Source organism: Cnephaeus nilssonii (genome assembly GCF_951640355.1).
Source record: "Cnephaeus nilssonii genome assembly, chromosome: 19".
NCBI classification, from domain to species: Eukaryota; Metazoa; Chordata; class Mammalia; order Chiroptera; family Vespertilionidae; genus Cnephaeus; species Cnephaeus nilssonii.
Genome location: NC_137090.1, coordinates 12,988,292 through 13,010,687, shown reverse-complemented (window position 1 = coordinate 13,010,687; position 22,396 = coordinate 12,988,292). Strand labels below are relative to the sequence as shown.

General features: G+C 50.9%; 1 protein-coding gene across 1 annotated transcript; it reads right to left on the bottom strand.

The window, feature by feature from the left end:
* Window positions 1-1,686: 1,686 nt before the first annotated feature.
* Window positions 1,687-22,272, bottom strand: LIG3 (DNA ligase 3). The gene is made up of 20 exons (XM_079797480.1): window positions 22,136-22,272; window positions 18,934-19,484; window positions 17,034-17,177; window positions 14,994-15,191; window positions 13,819-13,970; window positions 12,978-13,144; window positions 12,788-12,865; window positions 12,198-12,366; window positions 10,503-10,658; window positions 8,672-8,803; window positions 8,188-8,267; window positions 7,084-7,171; window positions 6,704-6,781; window positions 6,266-6,389; window positions 5,518-5,660; window positions 5,139-5,213; window positions 4,593-4,739; window positions 3,955-4,159; window positions 3,514-3,632; window positions 1,687-2,399 (listed from the first exon to the last, which is right to left on the bottom strand). Exons 2-20 carry the CDS (start codon window positions 19,478-19,480, stop codon window positions 2,166-2,168), a joined length of 3,036 nt encoding a protein of 1,011 aa, XP_079653606.1. The 5' UTR covers window positions 19,481-19,484; window positions 22,136-22,272; the 3' UTR covers window positions 1,687-2,165.
* Between the last annotated feature and the right edge of the window lie 124 nt (window positions 22,273-22,396).

The following is a 22,396-nucleotide window of genomic DNA, read 5'->3' as shown; positions in this document are numbered from 1 at the left end:
CTGTGACTGAGACTTGTCCAGTGTGTAAAGGCTTGAGGCTGAGCCACAGCCTTTTGTCCTCATTGTTCGGGGCTGCTGACCCGTTGAGCACCGTGATGACCTCTATCTGCTGCCAAGCAACAGCTTACAAAGGCTCAAGGTCTATGGAAATACATGAAAGGATACAAAATTGTATATATGATATCTCAAATCTCATGTCAGAAAGACTGGAAGGAAAGCACTTTAAACAGTGAATGGAAGAGAACACCCAGCAAGCACACCCCTCAGCTGTGAGGCTGCACCCTGAGTGTAAGCACCCAGTAAGGACAGGTGGGGCTGGGGCTGGTCAGTCGGGCCAAAGGGCGGCAGCAGTGTCCTTTGGCAGATTCTCCAGGGGAGGAGTGCCTTGTTCTGCTGCCCTGTCCAGTTTGGCCTGGAGGCTGGAGAAGGGGGTGGAAATTTATGTAGGTCAGTGCTCAGAGGATCAGCTTTTGTCTCCACTGAGGATGGAATAAAAAGGGTGTCTTATTCCCAATACTGAAGCCAGACTGAATGGTGCCTATTCAAAACCACCCGATGTCCTGAGCCAGAGACAAGGCAGCAACCTCCCTCTCCTGCTTCTGCTTCCCAGCACATTTTAACCAGCAGGTGGAGACCCAGGTCAATTAGGTTAAAGTTGGCCTCCAAGCTGACTGGCAAACAGTCTCCCAGCAGAGTATATTGCCTTCATTGCGCAAACCAGAGGGCTGGATGGTGGTTCTCAACCTACAGGCCCAGACCAAAGTTCGAGGTTGAGTCCTATTCCCCTCACAGGGGAGGACACACAAGCCTGCTAGCTTCATATGGAAAAAGGGAACTGACCCTCAGAAGGCAGCAAGCCTGAGAACACAGGAGCGAGTGTAGAACCAGGTGGCCACCTGATGAGCTGCATGCAGTCCAGTGTGAGCTGTCACACAGGAGGCTGTGGGAGTGCTCAGAGGCCAGGCCTCTCCTGGGCAGGGTCAGAACATGCATGCCATTGTTGATTTTCCCAACTCGGCGAGGCTGTGCTAAGTGCTTTCAGAATTGACCTTGAGTTCATTCACTCTTTACAGCAACTCCACGATTTAGGTGCAATTCCTAACCCCATTCCTTTGGAGGCTTAGATGTTGAATAACGTGTGTAAAGTTATAGCTATTAAATATCAGGACTTGGATTCAAACCAGGTCTCCTTGCACTATCCAGTGTGGTAGTCACTAGCCACATGTGATCACTTCAAGTTGGGTTAGCACGAAAACTTCAGCTCCTCAGTTGTGTTGGCCACATTTCAAATGCTCAACAGCTGATGCGGCTAACTCGTGTTAAGATCTATGGCACACTTGCGTTGCTGCAAAAAGTTCTATTGAACAGCACTCGTCTACACTAAATTGTTTCCCTTTTATTAAAAAAAATCAGTCTTGGGTGGCGCAGGAGTTCCTGTAAGCAGGCTGTGTAGATTTGTCCCCGGGGTTATCCCCAAGAGCAGTCTTATTTCCGGATGTTGGGGAGGCTGATCCTCCTGGAGCCTGTATCCCCCCGAGGAGTAGCCCAAACCTCCCTTTTCTTCATAAAGGCCCCACTTTCCTTCCTGATCCTGGTTCAAAGCAGACCCACACCCTGTAACAGGAGAACCAGACAACAAAGTCATAAAATTAATTTTGTTTCCTTTCAGATGAGGCTTCATTCCTGGCAAAAAGGGCCAGACTGAATGCATGTTTTGCCAAATATAAGCAGCATTTCTGAGGGAGGGCAGTCCAAGAAACACAACTTTAAAAGGAGCGTGGAAGTGAAAGGGGCAGGCAAGGAAGGAGAGAAGACCTTCGGAAGCCCAGCCTTCACTCCTTAATCACTAGGGAATTTACAGGGGGTGGGAGTGGGGGAAGGGCAGAGATAACTGCAAGATATTTTATTTTAAAAAGGAAGAAAGGCTCCTTTTTACAGAACACTAAAAGACAATAACCAGCACCTAGACCTGGAAGATCAATACAAGCCAGAGGAGAGTGACTGCCCTCGTGGCACCCGGAGCACCTGACTCCTGGTTGGAGAGACCATGCACGGTTGGTGGGTTTTGGAAGACGCACTGCTTGGAGAAGGAAGTCCATCCTTGTCCGGCTGGGTTCTGCCCCAGCCAGGAAGGGTAGGCCGAAGGGAGAGGAAAGGCAGCAGTCCTAGCAGGGAGCCACCAGTCTTCGTTTCCGGATACATGCCCAAATCCACTCTGGGGAGACCTGCTGGGCCTCAGGGTTCTTGTCCCTGCTACCCAGCACATGTGTGGCTGAGGCCATGTCAAATTCCTGTACCAGGTCCCCATCAAATGCCACAAAGTAGCGTCTGAGACGGCTGAAGTCTGGTGTGGAGGGCGGCAGGTAGAGCCGCACCCCAGTGAAGATGTCCAGCAGCACCTGCAAATGCACAGGATCAGGGAGGGGTCGGAAGTGGGGCCAATCTGTGCTGGGGCAGGTGGGTCTTCACGCAGATGAGCATAGGCCAGAGGAGGGTTAGAATAGGAGCGAGACGTAGGGAGCCTCGCCAGTGGTCAGGACGTGACTGGAAAAGGTTTACTGGGGAAAAGACACAGACACCAACACCCCCATCCTCCAGCCATTTCAGAGTACACAGGGATGGAGACCTGCTGGGTTCTTATGCCCGCTACCCAGCACGTGTGGCTGAGGCCATGTCACTCCTCCATGCTTGCTGTAGAGGAAAGGGAGGAGACAGGGCCCAGCACTGGAGCCTGAAGGGAAAAGTACATGTCTCTAAGGACCATCCAGTGGCTGGTGGGCAGTGATGTGCTCGTTCAAGCAGTCCACTGCACAAATAGCTAGAATGGGGGCCCAGCTCACTGCTGTGGATGGATTCAAGGGCTCCAGGTAGGGAAAAGATGGCAAAGGTTCTCCAGGTCTGCTGGGGCCTAGGTTCAGGGCCTGACCTGCCGGCTTCTGGCAGGGTGTGGGTGGTATGATCACACTCCAGTGACCAAAGGCTTGCTTCTCTATCTGCCCTTTGGGCCACCAGCATCCCCAGGGTTGAGCCTAGTTACTGGCCTCAATAAGTGGTTGAGTGTAGTCAAACACTGAGGGAGCACTAAAGGGAAAAGGCTTCTAGGTGCGAGGACAGGCACTAAGCCAATGCGTGCCCTCTCCGCTCCTTGCTGGCTGGCCCTGCACCCGCCCTGAGCACAAACTCACACTGCTGCACTCCCACACCCAGACCGGGCTTTCTCCCCTTTAATGTCAACTGTGACTGAGATCAGCTGCCGGGTGGGTCCCTGCAGCCTCTCGGCTGGGCTGGGCTGTCTACCTCCTGCCTGCAGACACAGCTCTCCTTCCTCTCGGCTCCCTGGCCAGCCGCCTCTGCAAGGCAACGAGAGGGCACAGGTAGAGCAGCTGAGGGAGGGGAGGGGTTAGGCCATTAGTCCCCAAAACACCTTTGCTCATCTCTCAAAGTTCAAGTGCAGGGTATTGGGAACGTGAGGCCCTGGACCAAACCAGCCCCTGGTGCACTCCTCACCCTCACCTTTGCGTGGCACGGGGTCTCATCAGAGGCCTTCCGCTTCTCCCCCACTTTCACAGCAGACTTCGTGACCAGCTTCTCCCCCACTTTCACAGGGGAAGGCTTTGCAGTCGGCTTGTGGCCTGCAGGAGAGCGCGCGGGGTAAGAGCTAAGGAGAGGGTCAGGGGAGCTGACAGGGCCAGGCCTGCTCTGCTATGAGCAGGGTGAGAAGGGAGAGCTCAGAGGTAGCTAATCCCCGGAGATGGGCTCTCCCAGGGTCCTGTCACAGGTTTACTGAGCAATGGAGGGGGCCCAGCAGAATGGACTCTGGCCCATGGCTGGACACACAACAGGAGTGCAGTTAATGTCAGCGGCTTGGACAAAGAATCACATGATCCGAGAGCTGCAATGGGAGACTGGGTCCTGGCCTTTGATGTCCACCGCACACTGCCCTGCCCTTCTTACCATTTTTGCTGTTGGGGTGGCGCAGCTTCCCTCCTGCCTTCTTGGCACTGGGGGAGGACTGATTGGGGGAGGTTCTGGCCTTCTGAGGCCCAGCAGGCCCCGAGGTGCCCTCATCCTCTCCGTCGTTACCCCCTGCAGTGGAGCTCCCTTCGTCTCCAGCGACCACAGTGAAGTCCGCCCTCTCCTTGGACAGCTGGTACAGTTCCTGCGGAGGCGGGAGGGAGGACGGCCTCAGCGGTGGTCGGTGTAGTCTGTTTCAGGCACATGTGGCTGGGGAACAGACAGGGAAGAGACAAATCCCTAGGGAAAAGAAGCTGGCTTCCTGGGCGCCTTTCTAAACTTTGGCTGTTTCCTTGAGTAATCTGTACAAATCACTGTACTATTCCCTGTTTTTGTTAACAACAGAGACTAGCCTAGGGCCAAGCCCTCAGCAGGATGCTGTGCGAGGAGCTCTCGCTCTAGGACCCAGCACCCAGCTGGGTGCCCAGCGCTGCTGCTCCTGGCCCTGCCGCAGTTTGGTCTCCCTTTCTACCTGTCCTTGCCCGTCTCAGTGGAATGGGAAGAAGGGGAAGACAGACCAAATGCCCACGGTTTCAAGGCTGGGGTCATGGGGTGGAGGACACACATGCAGCTGGCACCTTGAGTTGGGGGAGGTTGGTGGCAGATCTCCAGTCCTTATCATCCCGGATCCGGGTGCAGCGAGGGAACCGGATGGAGATCCCGTCGGCAGTGTGAGCCTCGGATTTGGAGAATTCGGCCCCTGTGATCTCCCACACGGCAGCTTTCTGTCAGTAGGAAGCTGGGTCACTCACGGGTAAGAGGCAACATCTCCCACCCAGCTGGAAGCAGGGCAGACAGAACTCGAGCCCTGGCTGGCGGGGGGATGGGTCATGTCTCGCTGCTGCTGCTGCTGCTGTGACCTTAGGAAGTACTGTCTTCTTTGGGCCTCAATTTCTCTTACTGAGAGCAGGGACTGGGCCAGGTCACTTCTAGAGCAGACCTCTGTGATTGGGGACAGGTAGTCTCTTTCCCTCTCCAGTGAGGATTCCTCGGTGTTGGCTGTGCAGCCCAGACCCCTGCCCCTGGGTGGACTGCCAGTGAGGTTGAGAAGGCATCTCTGTGGCCCTAGAGAATGTGCAAGCCTACTCTATGGGCTGAAGGACCGCAGGCCACTGGGTTGATACCTTCGGGTCTGGGACGATGAAGTCGGGATAGTAGATCTTGTTGATTTTCAGCCAGCTGGGTATCTTGCTGGGATCCTGGAGGAAAAAAGATGTTGTATTCCCAAGCCCAAACCAGACTTCACCCTCTCCCAGTCATGGGACTATGAGAAGAGGTGACTCAGCACAGAAGGCTGACCCTCAGCTCATGGGGTCCTCCCTGCCCAGAGAGGGTGTGACCTTGAGGGCCTGCAGCCGTTTCCACAAGGTAGGCAGGCACTCAGAGACGCTGAAGGCCTAACACTGCTCCCATGAACACAGATAAATTTTTGCGGTCCCAAAAGTGCGTCCTGTCTCAGAGACCAGGGCCAGCCCAGAGGCCAGGGCCAGCAGGTCTCCCTACCTTGCTGATCTTCACCATGTCCAGCTCCTTCTGCAGGCGGGCGAGCGTCGCGTCGTCATGGCCTCCTGAACACTTGGTGACTGTGCACCACTTCTGGCTGCTTGGGTCATAGCAGCCCATGAGGAAGATGGACATCATGCCACCTGGGAGGAGGGAGGGCCGAGGTGTGGGTGGAGGGAGCCCTCTCTGCCCGCCCCACCCGCCCATGAGTCAGCCTGCTGGAGAGCAGTGGGCCTGGGCCTTGGCATCAGAGTGCGAGCTCACCTCTTGGATCTACCTCTTACTCGCTGTGTGAGTTTAACCTTTATGAGCCCCAATTTCCTCTTCAGTAAATTAGGGATAATCACACAATTTGTTGGGCTCTGGTGAGGACTAAAAGGAAATGAACAGTTCCTGACACACTGTAGGTCCTAAAAGTACTCGTTCTTCAGACCCCAGCTTTCCCGCCAGTCAGGAAATTGAGATTTTCTCTGAGGAGAAGGCTGCCAGGCCCCGAGTAGTTGGTGGTAAGTTTCTTTGTGCTGGGCTAGCACAGGCTATTCTTGTCTGACCTCTTCCTGCCCACGTCCTTAGCTCTCACATGTCGCTGTCTGCTGAGGTGACATGGGCTGAGTTGGGGACCGCTGATCCAGAACTTTGCAAGTCATGACTGGCCTTGCTGGCAAATCAAGCCGGTAAAAAGGCCAGCCCGTACCCCGAGTGGTGCCTTTCAAAGAAGTATCTGCCCACGGCCAGAGCCCATCCTGACCTTTGCTCCCTTGCCCATAGAAGGCCCCAAGGACCACCAGGTCAGCTGTGTCAGCCATGGCCCCCTCATTCAGATAGTCTTTCTTCACTTTCAGCCAATGCCGCTTTCCAGGCTCATAGGTACCCTGAGGGGAAGCAAGAGAGAGACCACAAACTAGAATGGAAACGCCATGAGGGCGGGATTTAACTCTTCACACAACATGTCAGACCTTCCCCTGCCCATCCCACTCGAGGGAAGAGCCCTTGGGCGCCAGCACTACAGGAGACACAGCAACCCATTCTCTAGATCCAGAACAGAGCTGTCCAAACCCTGGAAAGATGCCCCTCAGCACCCTCCCCACCACCGCAGGCCACCACTGCCATCTCCTGGCCAGGGCTGGAAAGGCTCAGCAGGGAGGGCTCCGTGTACAGGAGAAGGCAAAGCCTGTGACCATCTTACCTTTGCGTCCTTCAGCACCAGCCCTTCCAGGCCCTCTCGGATCACCCGGTTTATCATGTCGACCAAGTCGGATGCTTTCTGAGGGATAAGAGGAGAGATGTTGAGAATGGAGAGGGTGCTGTGTGGAAACACCTTGACTTGAATACACAGAACAAAGGGTTTGCAAAGCAGGGACCCTGCCAAGATGCTGTGGCTTTGAGACACAGGGAGCCCACCTAGTAGGTTTCATGCCCTGCCCGCCTAGGTGGAGACTAGGACACAACATATGCACATCAGCAGCCGCCATAATATAACTCAGTCTCTCAGTCACATCGGGCCCAAGGGGTTCTCTGCCCTGCTTTCAAACCATTAGGCGCTGCCTAGGTGGCGTCTTCTCTCACCGTAACTTGCTTCATTTCTGAGAACATGATCCGGTTGGGAATTTCAACCATGTTATCACGAAGAAACTTCCGCCGCTCACACAGAGGCCTAAAGGGGCATGAGAGCCAAGTTCAGGCCAGGATCCTCCCACCCCCATTAGTTCTAAAGAGGGCAGGGACACAATGACATACTGCTTCATGACACTGTGCCACGGCTTCCAGCCCTTGTGTCTAACAGTTCTGCCCGTCAAGGGCTACAGGGGCTCCCTCCAGACAATGTGAGCTGTGGCATAGAGCCACCTCATCCTATAGTTCCTGTTTCTACTTTATTGAATCATGGGAGAACTGGCCTCTAGCCCAAACAGATTGTATGAATTCTGGTCCCACCCAAAAAAGGACACCGACTCTTTGTTTTTTATCCCTGGCACCTGCCTCATCCCAGGCCCAAGGCTGGCTGTTTCTTGGGTCAGCAGACCATAGGCCTCAGGACCTGAAGCCCAAACCCAACTCCTACCCCAACACTTGTTTCTCCCTTCCACGGCCCTTCCCCTCCACGCTCCAGGATGTGAGCCAGTGTGGGGGCGGTGGCACGGGCACACTTTCTAAGCGTGGAAGAGGCCAGTACTGGCTTCTTGGGCCTAAGGATTTGGAGGCAGCAGAGTCAAGATTGCTAGTTCTCCCTCAAATGGTCTTGCCCACAATCCCCGCCACCCCTGTCCCCTAATCATGAGCTTCCTGCTGTGAGCCTCTTCGGAAGGCAAAACCTCTGAGCTGAAAACCTTCTGTCTTATGTCCCATGGGTGCTGTTGGAGAAAGAAACTGAAACCCTACTGTGCTCACAGTCTATTTTTGTCAACGGTCCATTCTGCTGTAGCGGAGAAAGTTTGGGGGCGGGATTGTGACTTAGGGTCTCAGAAATGAGGCCTAGTCATATCTTCTCTTCCTAGCACTAAATGGGGAGTTGACTGTGTCGCAAGTGTGCTACCTCTCAGTCTTCTCCTGTCACTGCCCCTGGCCCTGCCCAGCTCCTGGGCACAGAGGTATGCGACCCAGCCCCTTCTTTACCCTCCTTTCCAATCTGAACTCCCCACCTACCTGCCCAGGAACTGAAAATAGGTTCCTCACCTGTCCATCAAGCTGACATCATTGAAGTAGATACAATCAAAAACAAACAGGCAGACATTAGCATCCTGGAAGGCAGCTTTCTGTAAGGGCAGAGGAGGGTAGTAGGTACAGAGGAAAAAATAAGAGAGAGTATAAAATGGGTAATACCAGTTACTTCTGGAGACCCTCTGAAGCACCTAACAGAAAACTCCTATTTGTGCTTTGGGGTCCCTGGTCCATAAGGGCACTTAGCAGATGGTCCTGAATAGAAACCAACCCAATAATAGTTCCCAATACTAGATCCTTTTTATGCAAAAAAAAAAAAAAAAAAAAAAGACTTAAACTCTGGGTTAATTCAGAAACAGTTCAGAAATGAATAAGCCCAACCCCAAGTGAGTGATCGATTCCTCCACTTTCAGACCGATAGCGCGCACACACGCGCGCACACACACACACACACACACACACGCACACTCATTTTTGCACCTTTGCCCTGAGCCAGTACCTTGTGTACACCCAGCGTCCCAAAGGGCAATGGTTTGTCTGTCTTAGTGTCGATCAGGAGCACCTCAGAGTCCAAGATCATGCTGTGGCCCCCAGGGAAAGCCTGGGGGATGTAGTCCTTAAAGTGGGCCACCTGGAGGCGAGGCAGAAGACTCACTTAAGTGAGGGAGAAGCAGGCAGCAGGGACCTGAAGCCAAGCCACAGAAAGCAAAGCCCAGGCCCCAGCAGGAACACAGAACACCAGCACATGGAAGCCCAGCTAATGGACGACACAGGCCTGGGCCTTGTCAGCCCCCTGGACAAGAGGAAAGGGGTATGTTTCAGAAGCCTGTCCAGACCCAGGAGGAGCGGCCCGTGCTGAGTCCTTTTCTATGGGCTACAGAGGAGTCTGGCGGGAAAGGAAGGAACAGAATACGTGGGGGCAGGCCGACAGGAAGGGAGGCAGGAAAGGTGGCAGGCCGAGATCTGTGGGGGAAAAGGTGGAAAGGAAGAGATGAACCCCCTTAGGAGCAGCAAGGAAACCCGAGAGAGACTTCTCTGAGGGGAGCTCTGAACCCAGAGCCATCTTCAAAGCGAGGAAGAAAGGGTGCTTGGAATTGGACTTTTCTGATGAAGGCAGAGCCCCAGTTTCTGACAGTTCCCGACAGGGAGAAGCCCACTGCTGTCCATGGCAGCCCTACTCAGTGATGCCCGCAGTGAGGTCTGTGACTGTGGTCCAACTCCTCCCTGGCGGGGGACACAGATCACAACCACATGTAATTCTTAGAGTGGGGACAGGACAGGCCTGCACCCCGTTCCACTGTTTCAATCCCCTTATGAGCCAAAGCCACAGGAGAAATAAGGGGTGAGTGAAACTTTATAAAGGAGAGCAGGGAAAGGGCTCGCATGCTGGGGACTGGGCTCCGACTCCTCCCCGGGTAACAGGAGGTGCCCACGGAGCCACTCTGCCAGGAGCAGTCCCTCAGCACTTTCCCTGTGCGCCCGGCGCACGTGAGCCCGCACTCAGGCTCCCTGGGGAGGGAAGCGGCTGCCCGCTGTCCTCAGGAACACCTGACTGCTCCGTGTGCCCGCAGGAAGGCCCAGCTGAGGGAAGGATGTGAGCCACACACCACGGCCTCTCCACCCTGGGGGCTCTGAGCTAGGAAAGGGGTAGCATGGATAGGAGGTCCATATACTCACTAGCTACTGGGCCAGATGTTCCAGCTGCTTTTCCTTGAAGGTAGCCCTCACAGAGACCCTGAGAGCTGAGAAGGGCTGAGGAACGAGGTTCTCAATGCCCCGATTAAGGGCTCCCAGATGTCCCCCATGGGGCTTTGTTTATAGCAGAATGTAACTTCCGGAGGACCGGGGCTTTGGTTCTATTATTTTTTATTTTTTTTGCTCTATGTCCACCCCTAGAACAGTGCCTAGCACAGACTAAGCACTTGATAAATATTTGTTCAACAAATTCACGATTGACAACCCAATAGCCCCTTTGTACCTGAACCATAATTTACCTCAGTGGGGAGCACACAGGAAATGGAAACGCAAAAAAACCATCACAAGTCACTCTCCAGATAGGCTCTCTGTCCCACCTTCACTGTGGGCAGGGGAAGCATCAATGTCCGCTGGGGCTCTGTGCTGACTGACCCAGGTCTGGGCTCTGGCTGGCCTACTGAGCAACCCCTCATCATTAGAAGAGTCCAAAAATGAATGAGTGAATTCATTCATTTACTCAACAAATACAAAACAAACCTACTGCATAGCAGAGCTGGAATGGCTATGGCACTCTGGCCCTGAGTCTTAAGAGGCAGAAGGGAAAAACAGTCCTGGTAGGAAGGCAGGCACCTTACCTTGTGAGGTAGGACGGGCTTGAGACTGCGGCTGAAGTAGCTGAAGTGGTCTCCGTCCTTATGCACCTGGACTCGCTCCCCGTCATACTTGATCTCAGAGTACATGCCGTTAGGACACTTCTTCATCGCATACTCAATGGACTTGCAGGCCTCGGCCTTGGGGGTGGGGGTGGGGGAGAAAAGCCTGGAGATTTACAGGTGCTCTTCCAATGAGAGGTGCTCTTCCAATGAGGGGTGCTCTTCCAATGAGGGGTGCTCAGCAGGGACAGCCCAAGGGCCCTGGGATGCCTACTGAGCACACCCTCAGGGCAGCCACTGGAGGTGATGGGATGGAAAGGCTGGGTGGTGTCATATCTGGAGTTGATGCAGGAGCTTGCACTTTGGGGACTATGAATGCAATCCACTGTAGAGCTAACAGAATTCCACTGAAACAGCATTTCACTCCCCCCGCTCCCAATAATTTAGGACCTTGCAGGGCTCTGGCTTGTTAAACATACTGGTTATCTCGGCACAGGAGGTATGTAGAGATAAGATTAGAGTGCAGGTGACAGAAATGCTGGCAGGGAGGCAGTGACCAGGGGTCCCTAGGACAGGACAGGACAGGACACAGGAGTGCTTATCAGATACCTGTGCCATCCTGATGCAAACAATAACGGCTACCATTTGGGGGATATTTATGTGTCAGATCGCATAAACATTTCATCTTCGATGTAGTATCTTATGTGATAGATAATACTGTTTTCATTTTATGGATCAGAAAATTGAAGTTCAAAGAAGTTAAGTGCTCACTTAAGATTACATAGCTAGTAAATGGCAGGAATTAGGTGTGAATTTAGGCTCAGCTCCAAAGGTGTGTGGTTAACCACTAAGCTATATAACCCATGGCACTCTTCAAATGACAGTCTGCAGAACAGACTCCAGAAAGCATTCTAATAAAAGTCAGAAAGCCACTACTGCAGATGACCGGGGTACGTCCCTGGGATGGAGATCTCGCTATTTTGGTGCTGGCTGTCCCTCCCACATTCCTAGGAGGGAGAGAATACTTCCCTACCCCACACAGAATCCTAAACCTAGGCTTCAGTATAATACACAAGACAGTTTCATAAAAAGCACTGCACAAGAGAACAACCCAAAGGATCTCATAGTAGGCATGCAGCACACATATAGGGAAAACCAATGCCAGAAAGGAAACCCTATTTCTTAGAAATGAGCGGAGGCCCAAGGTGATCTGTCAGAGCTGGTCTTCATTCTCTAAGCTTCCTCTCTCCAGAAGAAAAGGAGGCCCACGTCACCCTGCCATGGGAAGCCGGGCTCTGCCACCCTCTCGGAGCTATTCTGAGGCAGGTCACAGAACCTCAGGAGTTACTTACAAAGCCACCTGCCTTCAGGAAAGACGATGGAAAAACCATCCTAGGCAGATGCTTCAGAGGGTTTCATACATCATTCAGACAAGAAAACTAACTTGCTGGTGGCAGAGCTGGGCCTAGAGTTCAGGTATTCCCACGAGATCATGGTGTCTTCTCCTTGGCCTGTACTTCCCCATTGAGAAACACCCTTCTACATCTCCACTCTTCCTTCCCCAAACTCTGCAATCACCTTGTAAGGGCCATCAGCATTCACACCCTCCTACATCTCCCAAGGAAGGAGAGGATACCCAGAGAGGGGCAGAAGGCAGGGCCCGAGCAGCATCCTTACCAGCATGGGCTGCACCGGGGTCATCAGAGAGGCCTGAACGCTCAGAGCTCGTCTCCGGCCTGGCTCTTTCTCCACCTCCTGCTCATTGCGGAGGACCCGCTCCACCACGTCCTGCAGGTTGCGCGAGGCTTTGAAGGCTTCATAGGCATTGGGGTCGAGGGCATCTAACCTGCCAATGTGGACAGGAGCACAGATACAAACCCCCTGCCTTTGACCTTATTGCTTTGGATAGCGGCTGTCCTCGCAGAGGAGAGAGGGGACAGGGCTATGTCCTGTTGTCTAAAGACTCTCACAGGAGAAAAGAGCTCTTGGGCAGCGAGCTCTTCTGAGACACTGTGCCTCTGTGGATGCTCTCTAGCCAAGAGGGGGCTGGAGTGGGCAACTGACTCGTATTATGCTTTCTGTGAGAAGGGTACTGTTATTTCCATTTACATATGGGGAAACGGAGGCTAAGCTAGGCCAAGTGACAGGTCCCCCAGAAAAGAAGAAGGTAGAATCAGGATTAAAATCCAGATCGGGACTCCAAAGTCCTGACACCAGCTGGCAACAAAGGAAGCTGGCCGCTTAGGCTGTCAGGAGCTAGTACTTACACGTGTTTTGCACCTGAGTTCATCTTCAGATCATGTTTGATCAACCTGATGATGCACTTAAGGTCATTGGCTGTACACCTAGGGGATGAGGCACATTTAACTTGGTCTTTGAAGAGCTCTGAATCCCCAAACCTTCCTTCCCTAGTGATTCCATCTCCCCTTCGCCTCCCCCACTGGGCAGCTCCCCAACCTGGAGGCGATGTCCTGCAGGGCCTGTTGCTGCTCATCCTCCTTGGTGAGCTTGGAGAGCCGCAGGAGGAATTCGTCCACCTCCTGGATGGTGAGAAGGCTCTTGGCAGCTGGGGGGAAAGACTTGCTCTGCTCAAAGAAGACTCTGATTGTCTCTGACACGTCACCCTGTCTCCAAAAACCAAAATGCCACTGCTGCAACCCCAAAGTGGCCAAGGGTATCCCCAATCCCTAGGACCTGAAGAGATTTCAATCATTGCTCCTATCCCCAGCTCCCACACATTGACCTCACTTCTTAGAGAATCTATCCCACCCACCGTTTCTGGAAAGGGTACCTCCAGTCACCAAAGGATCTGGCCAGCTGCCTTGGCTGAAAAGTGACACAAGGACTAATTCAGGGCTGAGCCAATCTGATTCCCATTAGAATTTGAACTAAGAGACAAATATGGTCATCAGATAACGGGGGGTGCTCAGATAGAAACTTTCCATGGTGCCAGGGCTAGAGCCATGGACACACCAAAGCTGAATGGTCAGCCCAAGTTATGGGGGAAGAAGCAAGAAAAAATAGGGTCCAAGAAGAGCCCCAGGAGAGATCGCAGGAAGTCTTAATCCCCGAACCTCGAGCGCTGGCTTTCGTGGCTCAGCAGTAATATGACTTCAATCCTCAAAACCTTACGAAACTAACAGCTGCAGCCTCCCCTTCGGCTCTCTCATAACGGAAGCTTGTCAAATGGGTTTCAGTTCCTAAAACAGCCTGTGCCCCAACCAGAAAAAGAGAGATCGCAGGTGCCTGGCTTGGCAGAACCCCACCTGGAATGCCGCCCACCTCCCTTTCCTCTGACCTGCTCTAGGTCTCGTGCCATATCATCTTGGCTGCAGTTAAAAATGCGGCTGAAAAGCTTCACAATCTGTTTATCATTCAAGTTGTAAACGCTCTTAATAACACCCGGCAGCAGCAGCTTCACTGTTAGGTATACGTCACCGTGGAAACCATCTGGAGACAGACGAAAGGAGCTTAAACAAGTAAATACATAAACTCAAGGAACTGAGAGATGTTTACATTGCTGCCTGTGCTGCTACAGCACCCTGTGCACTTCACGACAGCAGTAGAGGTCAGTGTTTGGGGGTTTATGTGTCTGCCTCCCCGAACGTAGCCCCTGGATGAACTCCCACAGAGTAGAGCCGTGACTTTCACTTTAGTGTCCCCAGTGATGAGCACATTGTAGATGCTCAATGATGACTTGTTAGATGAATGAAAGAAGCAGAGTTGGAAGTTTATATTCCAAGCTGTGCAGTGATTCACAAACACCTAATCAAACATGCAGGACAGTGAATCTTCCTCTTGCTCAAATGGGATGGATTCTTCTGGCCTCCTGGGGGTGGAATAAGGGCAAGGGAAGAAAGATGCCAATGTGCTCAAAGCAGAACTGGCTACATACTTGGCGAGGCCCAGTACAAAAATGGAGATGTGGGGCTCTTTGTTCAAAATTATTAAGAATTAGCCCTACCGGCTTGGCCCAGTGGTTGAACATTGACCTATGAACCAGGAGGTCATGGTTCCATTCCCGGTCAGGGCACATGCCCCGGTTTCGGGTTCCATCCCCAGTGTGGGGCATGCAGGAGGCAGCTGATCAATGGTTCTCTGTCTTCATTGATGTTTCTATCTCTCTCTCCCCTCCTCTTTGAAATCAATAAATCTATAATAATAAAAGCGTAACGTGCTAATTAGAGCGGACGACCTTCCGGACGAAGACGCAATGGCGGGGAGCCAAAGCAGAGGCAGCAGTGGCTCCTGGGAGGCAAGAGGCAACTGCCATGGTGGCGGGGGCTGAGCCCCTTGCACAAATTTCGTGCATCAGGCCTCTAGTATATATATTAAAAAAAGAAAAAAAGAATTTCAAGCCAGCAATAGCAGAGCATTCAACCTGTGCAACTGTACAGTTCACATGCCCATGAATCTGGCTATGGCTCTGAACTCTCTGGAGGAAAAGCCCACCCAGAATGCTCCAGGCCTCACCTCCAGCCGAGCCTTTCCGAAGAAAGTCCTGGATGATCTGGGTCTTTGAATTGTAGCTAGGATTTTCAGCCACCATGGCGCACAACTTCCGAAACTCACGTAGCAGACAATCTTTGTGTTTGGGGTCACATTTGCTTGAGGACAGACTTGTCTTAGGGGTGGGGCTTGAGCAGGCTTCCCCAGAGTTGTTGGGCTTGGCTGTTGGAGAGGAAACATCAGAGATGATTAATTTTTCTTTACTGAGAAGGAAGGAAGGGAAAGTAACAGGCACTCTGCTGGTGCCCTATATGTAGCTTCACTTAGTCCCCCAAAATAGCCCTTTGGGGTACATATATCACATTTTATAGGTAAAGAAATGAAGGTCAAGTAATTTCCTCAAATCTCACAGCTATTAATGACAAAGAAACAGTGGCTTCACCCAAGCAGAGGACCAGGTGAGGAGCATCTCTTTATATGAGCGCTTCAGAGAACAAAGGCCACCTTCATGCCAAAAGTGGCCAGGAGGTCTCAGAGCAATTGTATGTAAAGCTGACCCCGGAAAAGTTGGGACGAGGAAAGGGGAAGAAATCCAAGGATATGTTAGTCAATGTGAAATCATTGCTACCGCAGACTGTCAGAGCTGGAAGAAGCCATAATATTATCTAGTTCAAGCTCTTCTTCCTGATGAGAAGACCTAGGCCTGAGAAGAGAGACATTCCCAGCCCTTTGCCACCCCCATTACCACTTTCCTTTCTTTCTTAAAGGTTGCCAACGAGCGGGGCTTTTCTTCCAGACACCCCAAAATAACTGTACACCTCTTCAGTGATCCCCTCTACGTCTCTGTGACAATTTACAAAACAAATTTCACTTTGCAAGCTTGCAGCAGAGTCATTAGCAAGCAGCCTGCTGATGTAAACTGCTGCTTGTCTGGCTTTGTAAATTATAAATGCATCCTCATCTCTGACCTGGAGTCTAAATAGGATGCTAGTGGACAGATCTTCAAAGCATCCATGTTCAGCAGGTTGCAAGAACCAGACACCTTGTTTCCCTCAACTTCTCCCAGATTCCCTCCCCAGGACCAGGGCCTTTCCAGAAGCATGCTGTCCTTATGGTCACCTGAACTGTTCTCTACCGTTGGCCTACCATTAACAACAGAAAAAGCACCTCAGAATTTTAAACTAATAAAAATCCCAGGCACCCTAGACTCAGGCACCCTTTTACAACCTTGTCTCTTGTAGTCTCGTGAGCACACTGTGGGATACAGGAGGCAGGTGCTGCCATTCCCACTTCACAGATGAGGCCACAGAGGCTCAGAGGCGAAGTGACTTGATCCCCTGAGCAAGCTGTTGGGTCACAGTGCTGGAACCAGGACCCAGGTCTTCTGACCTCAAGTCTAAGCTTATTTTACTCACATAAAGCTACCATCCCAAACAACTCCTGTGTCCCTGTGTTTTGGCTTCATTTTCCATACCTGAGTTAGTCAGACAATGTTCCCAAATAAGGCACAAGAGGATGTAGGGAAAAGAGCACACGTGTTGGAGTTAAACAGACTTCAGACTAAATACTAATTCCATAATAAACCTGAATATCAACTTTTTCATTACAAAATAGACCTAATCAAACTACTTCCTAAGGTTAACTGAATAAAAACTGCATATGTAAAAGCCCCTACCTTGCCCAATGCTATCTGTTATATAAGGCATGTATGATACCTGCCTTCTCCCTTTCATCTCTAGTTTGGGCAAGTTTAGGGAAGCAATTTTTCAAAATTCTTTCATTATCAGAAAAACAAGGAAGTAAAGGGCAGGTTATAATAAGCTGTCTGACCCAAGTAACTACTTCGAAGGGAAATATTGTCACAAAGCAAATCTTTGTTACAATAGATTAAAGTATACAAAGAAATGCAATATAGGTGGAGTGTTGCAAATTAGCATTATCTGTCTCTGCTCAGATGGAAGCAAATTATTAATGAGACAGAATTTCACTCTTAGCCACAGTCCCAAATAGGTAACGAATTAAAAGGAGGATCATAACAGCTAACGTAGACCTAGCCTATCTTACCTGAGAAGCCAGAAAACTTCCGGGGATTGGTATTGGTAACAAATGAAGCACCTTTCACTGGAGATGTCACCTGGCCAGTGGCTGTCAGCTTAGCCTGGACAACGGCTTTCTTCTTTGGTGTGCTTGCTGCCTTAGAAGACAGGTCTGTAGGACCCCAAAAGAAAGGAAAATAGCCTTCAGTGGAAAATCCCTGAGAAAGCTTCCAAACGACCTATCAACTGCTCTTACAGCCGTGCTTGGTAACCATGGCATTACCCCAAGGCTGATTGCTGCCTAGGTGGAGGTACCTGGTAATATGGTATTGGGAAAGGGTGTTCTGGGGACAAAAGACCCAGGTACCCTTTATTTATTAATAGCTTACCTTTTCATCAACACTCTCTACCTCTTATTCCACATATAATAATCTCCAGATTATTTGGGGGAAATCAGAAATCATTCTCAATAGATAATACTTGGGAACCTCAGCTCCATGGAATTAGCCCCAATTTATAGATACACAAGAAAGTAAGTGAAAAGGGCAGAGAAGGAAAGCTTCTGGCTGCTGAGTTATTTGAGCTGTGACAGTGTATTTTCCTTCCTCGGAATGAGATGGGCCAAGGAGTAACAGGCTGAGGCCAATGGCTAAGGCAGGGCACAGGGGGACAGAGAGCTTGAGAAAGGTATATATGAGAAGTTTTCTCTCCTGGATGTCTTTTCCCCTCTCAAAAAACGAGGATAAAAACAAAACCAAATAAGGATAGATGTCCATTTTTAGAGCCACAGAGTCCTCCTACAGTGACAAAAACTATACTTAATTGAAGGTATGACTATTACTTTAAATATTACTTCACTGATGGTCATAAAGGACTAATTGGATTTGGAAGTATCAGTATATGATTTCTAAAATAGGCATTAATGTAAATATGCATGTAGGAGAGCCTTTACTATTTATATCTGTGTTTGTGTATGTGCGTTTTATGTCTATACATATACATTTTCTAGTTCTACCAAAGATACCTCGTGGCAACAAGGACACGTAGCATTCAGATTTTGGTCTCTAATGCCACTCCTCACTAACAGGAACCAGGACTCCTCAGAGAAATGGCGGATCCCAGGGCAGGCAGAGGATACACAGAAGGTAAACCTAAGAGCATCCTGTTATGCCAGAGAGTAAGGGAGTACTTGAAAACATTAAAAAAACAACAACAAGATAAAGGCACCCAGGACATAGAAACCAGCTCAAAGCATCTCCCAACTGGCCAAGTATGGGACATTAAAGTACCAAATTAATAAAGTACACTAAAATTATAAGCCACCAGGAAAAAGAAGTTATCTATGAGTCCAAACTGAAAATAAATTGATAGACAAAACTGATCTACCAATAAATATTCTGTTAAAAAATGTCAATATAATAAAAGAAAGACTATGGAATGTTCCAGATTAAAGGAGGCCAAAGAGATACTACTAAGTGAAATACCTCATCATAAAATAGGGATTCCATCCTGGAGGGGGGAAATGCTATAAAAGATATTAACAACTGGACAAAACTGGAATACAGCTGGTAGATTACAGTATTATAAATTTACTAAAGAATACATTTACTAAAGTTGCTAGCTGTATGTGGGATGGTCATGCAAGAGAATGCTCCTATTCTTAAACTGTGTGTGTGTAAGGAGAGAGTAACAGAGAGAGCATACATAAACACAGACAATAAACCAAAGACAGTTAAATGTCAACAAAAGCTAAATCTGGGTAAAGGAAATATAAGTGTTCTTTGTACTATTTTTATTCTTGCAACTCTTCTGTGAATTTGAAATCATTTTCAAATAAAGTTAACAGAAGATAGATAAACATTGGACTCTACCCTCCTTGTCATTTTTTTCTCAGCACCAGTAAGATGAGAAAGCAGTCTTCACCCCACCTGCAATGTGCTGGCTGATCTGTTCCTTCTCATTATCTTCCAGCTCTTCCCAGCCTTCCAGCTCTGTGAGGTCCTCAATTTTTTTTGTGGTGGCCCGGGCCCGCTCCAGTTTCTCAAACATGCATTTTATGTGGTACCACTCTTTCATATCACCCCCCGACTCTGAGAAGGGATTGGGCACCACTTTGCCGATTCGGCATACGCCCTTCACAATCTTTTCCTTGCATTTTTTGCAGCCAGCTGTGCTGCGCTTGGCATAGTCCACACAGAACCGTTGCTCGGCCATCTCACAGGGCCCACTGCAGAGCCCCACATGCGACCCTGGCAAGAAGGCAAGGCAGGTGGCACGTGGTCTTAGATGGCCTTTTTGAAATGACAGAATGGGCTTTCTTTTCTGGAGGAGGCAGCGCCCATGAAGCCAATCTGTTTGTGACCACTGGCTGAACTGTTTTATGTCTGGCCAGAGATGTTCTCGGAATAGGCGTACTTCTCTTCGGCTGAGCACACCGAGGGTTGGTGGGAAGAGGATCTTGAAAGCCAAAGTCATACAGCTGCACAAAAAGGGTGAGAGGCAGAAAAGGTGAGATGTAAATGAGGAGCTAGGCTTTCAAATTCTCCAGGGCCAAGGTCCTAAACAGTCTATGCTGATTCATCACTTTCCAATGTATAAAAGATTTAATGCCCATGAGGATGAAGAGTTCTAATACAGTAAAATTCAGTCTGCAAAGGGTATTCAATTATCTAATGTACACATATATAATTAGTAAATCACAATCAAGAGAATCCAAATAACATAAAAGCTTTTCTCAGACCATCAGCAACACCCGATACTCAAAATGAATGATGACCCTTAAGTATTATAAGACCTGAAGCTTTTCATTTTTAATCATCAAGAAAAATTACATGCCCATGAAGTTTTGTTCTTTTAAAAAATATATTTTTATTGATTTCAGAGAGGAAGGGAGAGGGAGAGATAGAAACATCAATGATAAGAGAGAATCATTGATTGGCTGCCTCCTGCACACCCCCTACTGGGGGTCGAACCCGAAACCTGGGCATGCGCTCTGACTGGGAACTGAACTGTGACCTCCTGATTCATATAGGTCAATGCTCAACCACTGAGCCACGCAGGCCCGGCTCCATGTTTTTAATGTGAAGTATAGATATATGCCACCCTTGGAAACTAAGCCACATCTATGTAGATCTGTAATTTAATCAGAAGCCCTATTTCGAGAAGCAATTAAAGGAAGCCTAGAATCCGACTGCTTGTGTTCAAGTCCTAGCTCATTAGCTGTGTGACCTTGGTAGGTTACTTAACCTCTCCTTTCTTCAATTTCCTCAACTGTAAAGTGTGGGTAATAATTGTGCCAAGCTCAAGGATTTGTCACTCTAAGAGTAAAGCCTTTAGAACAGAGCTGGGCACAGAGAGGCTCCCTATGTGCAAATCAGCCTTTTATATTTCAGAAACTCGAACCAGGGAATGCTGAAGTATCTGGGCGGCCAGAATCAAAGGAACGGATAAATCAATCCCAATGGAAACAGGACTAATACGTGCATGGTATCCCCTCATTTTCTTAGATTCCTATTTTCTGAAGTATCTTCATAGGTCTGATTTTAAATATACTGGAAATTACTCCAACCTGTACACTGCTTTGTGTGAAATTGCTATTGGGTTACATATAATGAAAATCAGACTTCACTTAATGTAGTGCAATGTGATGCAGGGGAAAGCAGGGGGACGGGAAACGGGGATGAGAGTGCAAATGTGACCTTACAGTTTAGGGGCAATGTTATCTTTGAAAAATGCCTGAGTCTCAGTTTTCTTGTTTGTCTGTTTTGTTGTTAACCCTCACCCAAGGCTATTCCCCCATTGATTTTTAGAGAGAGTGGAAGGGAGTGGGGAGAGAGAGAAACATCGATGTGAGAGAGACATCAATTGGTTGCCTCCTGCACACTCCCCCCACCCGGCTGGGGACAGGAGCCTGCAACCTAGGTAGGAGCCCTTGACTGGAATGGAACCTGGATGCTTCAGTCCCAGGGCCTACGAGCCAAACCGGCTAGGGCTGAGTCTCAGTTTTCTTATTTCTAAAACAGGGAAAATAATACCTACCTCACCGAATGATTGGGGAAGTTAGAATGAGTCCATGGATGGGCTGGTGTGTGGTTTGTGTGGGGTGGACTGTGAACGCCTTAAAAATGTATACAAAATGTGCATATTCATAAATGCACCTTTTTTTTTTTTGGAGCACTCTATGATTTTCACGAAATTCACAAAAAAATCTCTCTAACCTCCAAAAGTTTAGGACCCAAAGAGCCTGGCTGGTGTGGCTCAGTGGTTGAGCACATGGACCATGAACCTGGGGTCACAGTTCTATTCCCGGTCAGGGCACATGCCCCGGTTGCAGACTGGATGCCCAGTAGGGGGCGTGCAAGAGGGAGCCAATCTGATTCTCATCATTGTTTCTCTCTCTCCCTCCCTCTCCCTAAAATCAACAAACATGTTTTAAAAAAGTGAAGAGCCACGGAGGTGAAGTACAGGAAAGTATGCATGGCAGGCTCCCAAAAGGAGCTGAGAACATTCCTCAGAACTGTCTGCGAAGCAGCCCACACCCATTAGGGAAGGCGCCCCTCGCCGCGCGCGCCCTGCGCTCGGGGTGTGGAGGCCCAGGAGGCGAGGGCCACGAGGAAGCCATCGCCGCCTGGAGGAAACCGGTGGGTCCCAGCCCAGGGCCCGGCTCAGCAGCAGCAAAGGCGGCCGAACGGAACCTGAGGCCTGGGCGCAGCCGGGCCGCCGGGCTCAGTGGGCTGCACCGGCGGGGAAGTGAAAGCCTACACCGCCTTTCCTGGAGGACCTGCCGCGGTGCTTTCGGGGCTCCCGGCCGGCCCGGGGACGCGGCGACCGGGTGGCCCGGGGACGCGGGGAAGCGAGCCCCTCGGGCCGAGGCGGGGCTGGGGAAAGGGACGCGGCCGGGTTCAGGGCGGCCCCCGCGGGGGCATCCTCCTTGTCGTGGACCCGTGGGGGTCCGGGGAGCCACGCGCCAGCCCCCATGGGCTCCCGGGGGCCGCCACGTCACTGAGGGTGTGCCCCGCACTCCGCGGGCGGGCGGGGGAGGAGCGGAGGGGGGTGCCTCCCGGGCCGCGCCGAACCTCGCGCCGGGCCGCCTCCCTCCCCACTGCCTGGACCCGCCGCGCCGCTGCTCACCTGCCTGCCCGGCTCCGGCACACAGCGAAGGCCTCGGACCCGGCGCCCACAGGCCGCGCTCTGCCACCGCGGTGGAATCGCCTGTCTCTTTAAATCCGGGTCCTAGAGCCGGCCGCAGCGCGCAGGCGCGAAGGTCCCGGCCCTGACTGCGCCACACGGCCCCGCCCAGCGCCTGCCACGTGGGGGATTGTGAGGTTGGGAGAGGGAGGCGCCGGGCTCCGCGTTGCAGGGTTCCTGGTCTCCGATCGGGGCCCGGGAAAG

Coding starts and splice junctions, on each gene's coding strand:
- LIG3 (XM_079797480.1), bottom strand. CDS start 19,480: ATGACTTTGGCTTTCAAGATCCTCTTCCCACCAACCCTCGGTGTGCTC. Junction 17,178..18,933: donor GATCAGCCAGCACATTGCAG/GTGGGGTGAAGA, acceptor GGGGTCCTACAG/ACCTGTCTTCTAAGGCAGCA. Junction 5,661..6,265: donor CTATGGGCAAGGGAGCAAAG/GTCAGGATGGGC, acceptor CCCTCCTCCCAG/GTGGCATGATGTCCATCTTC.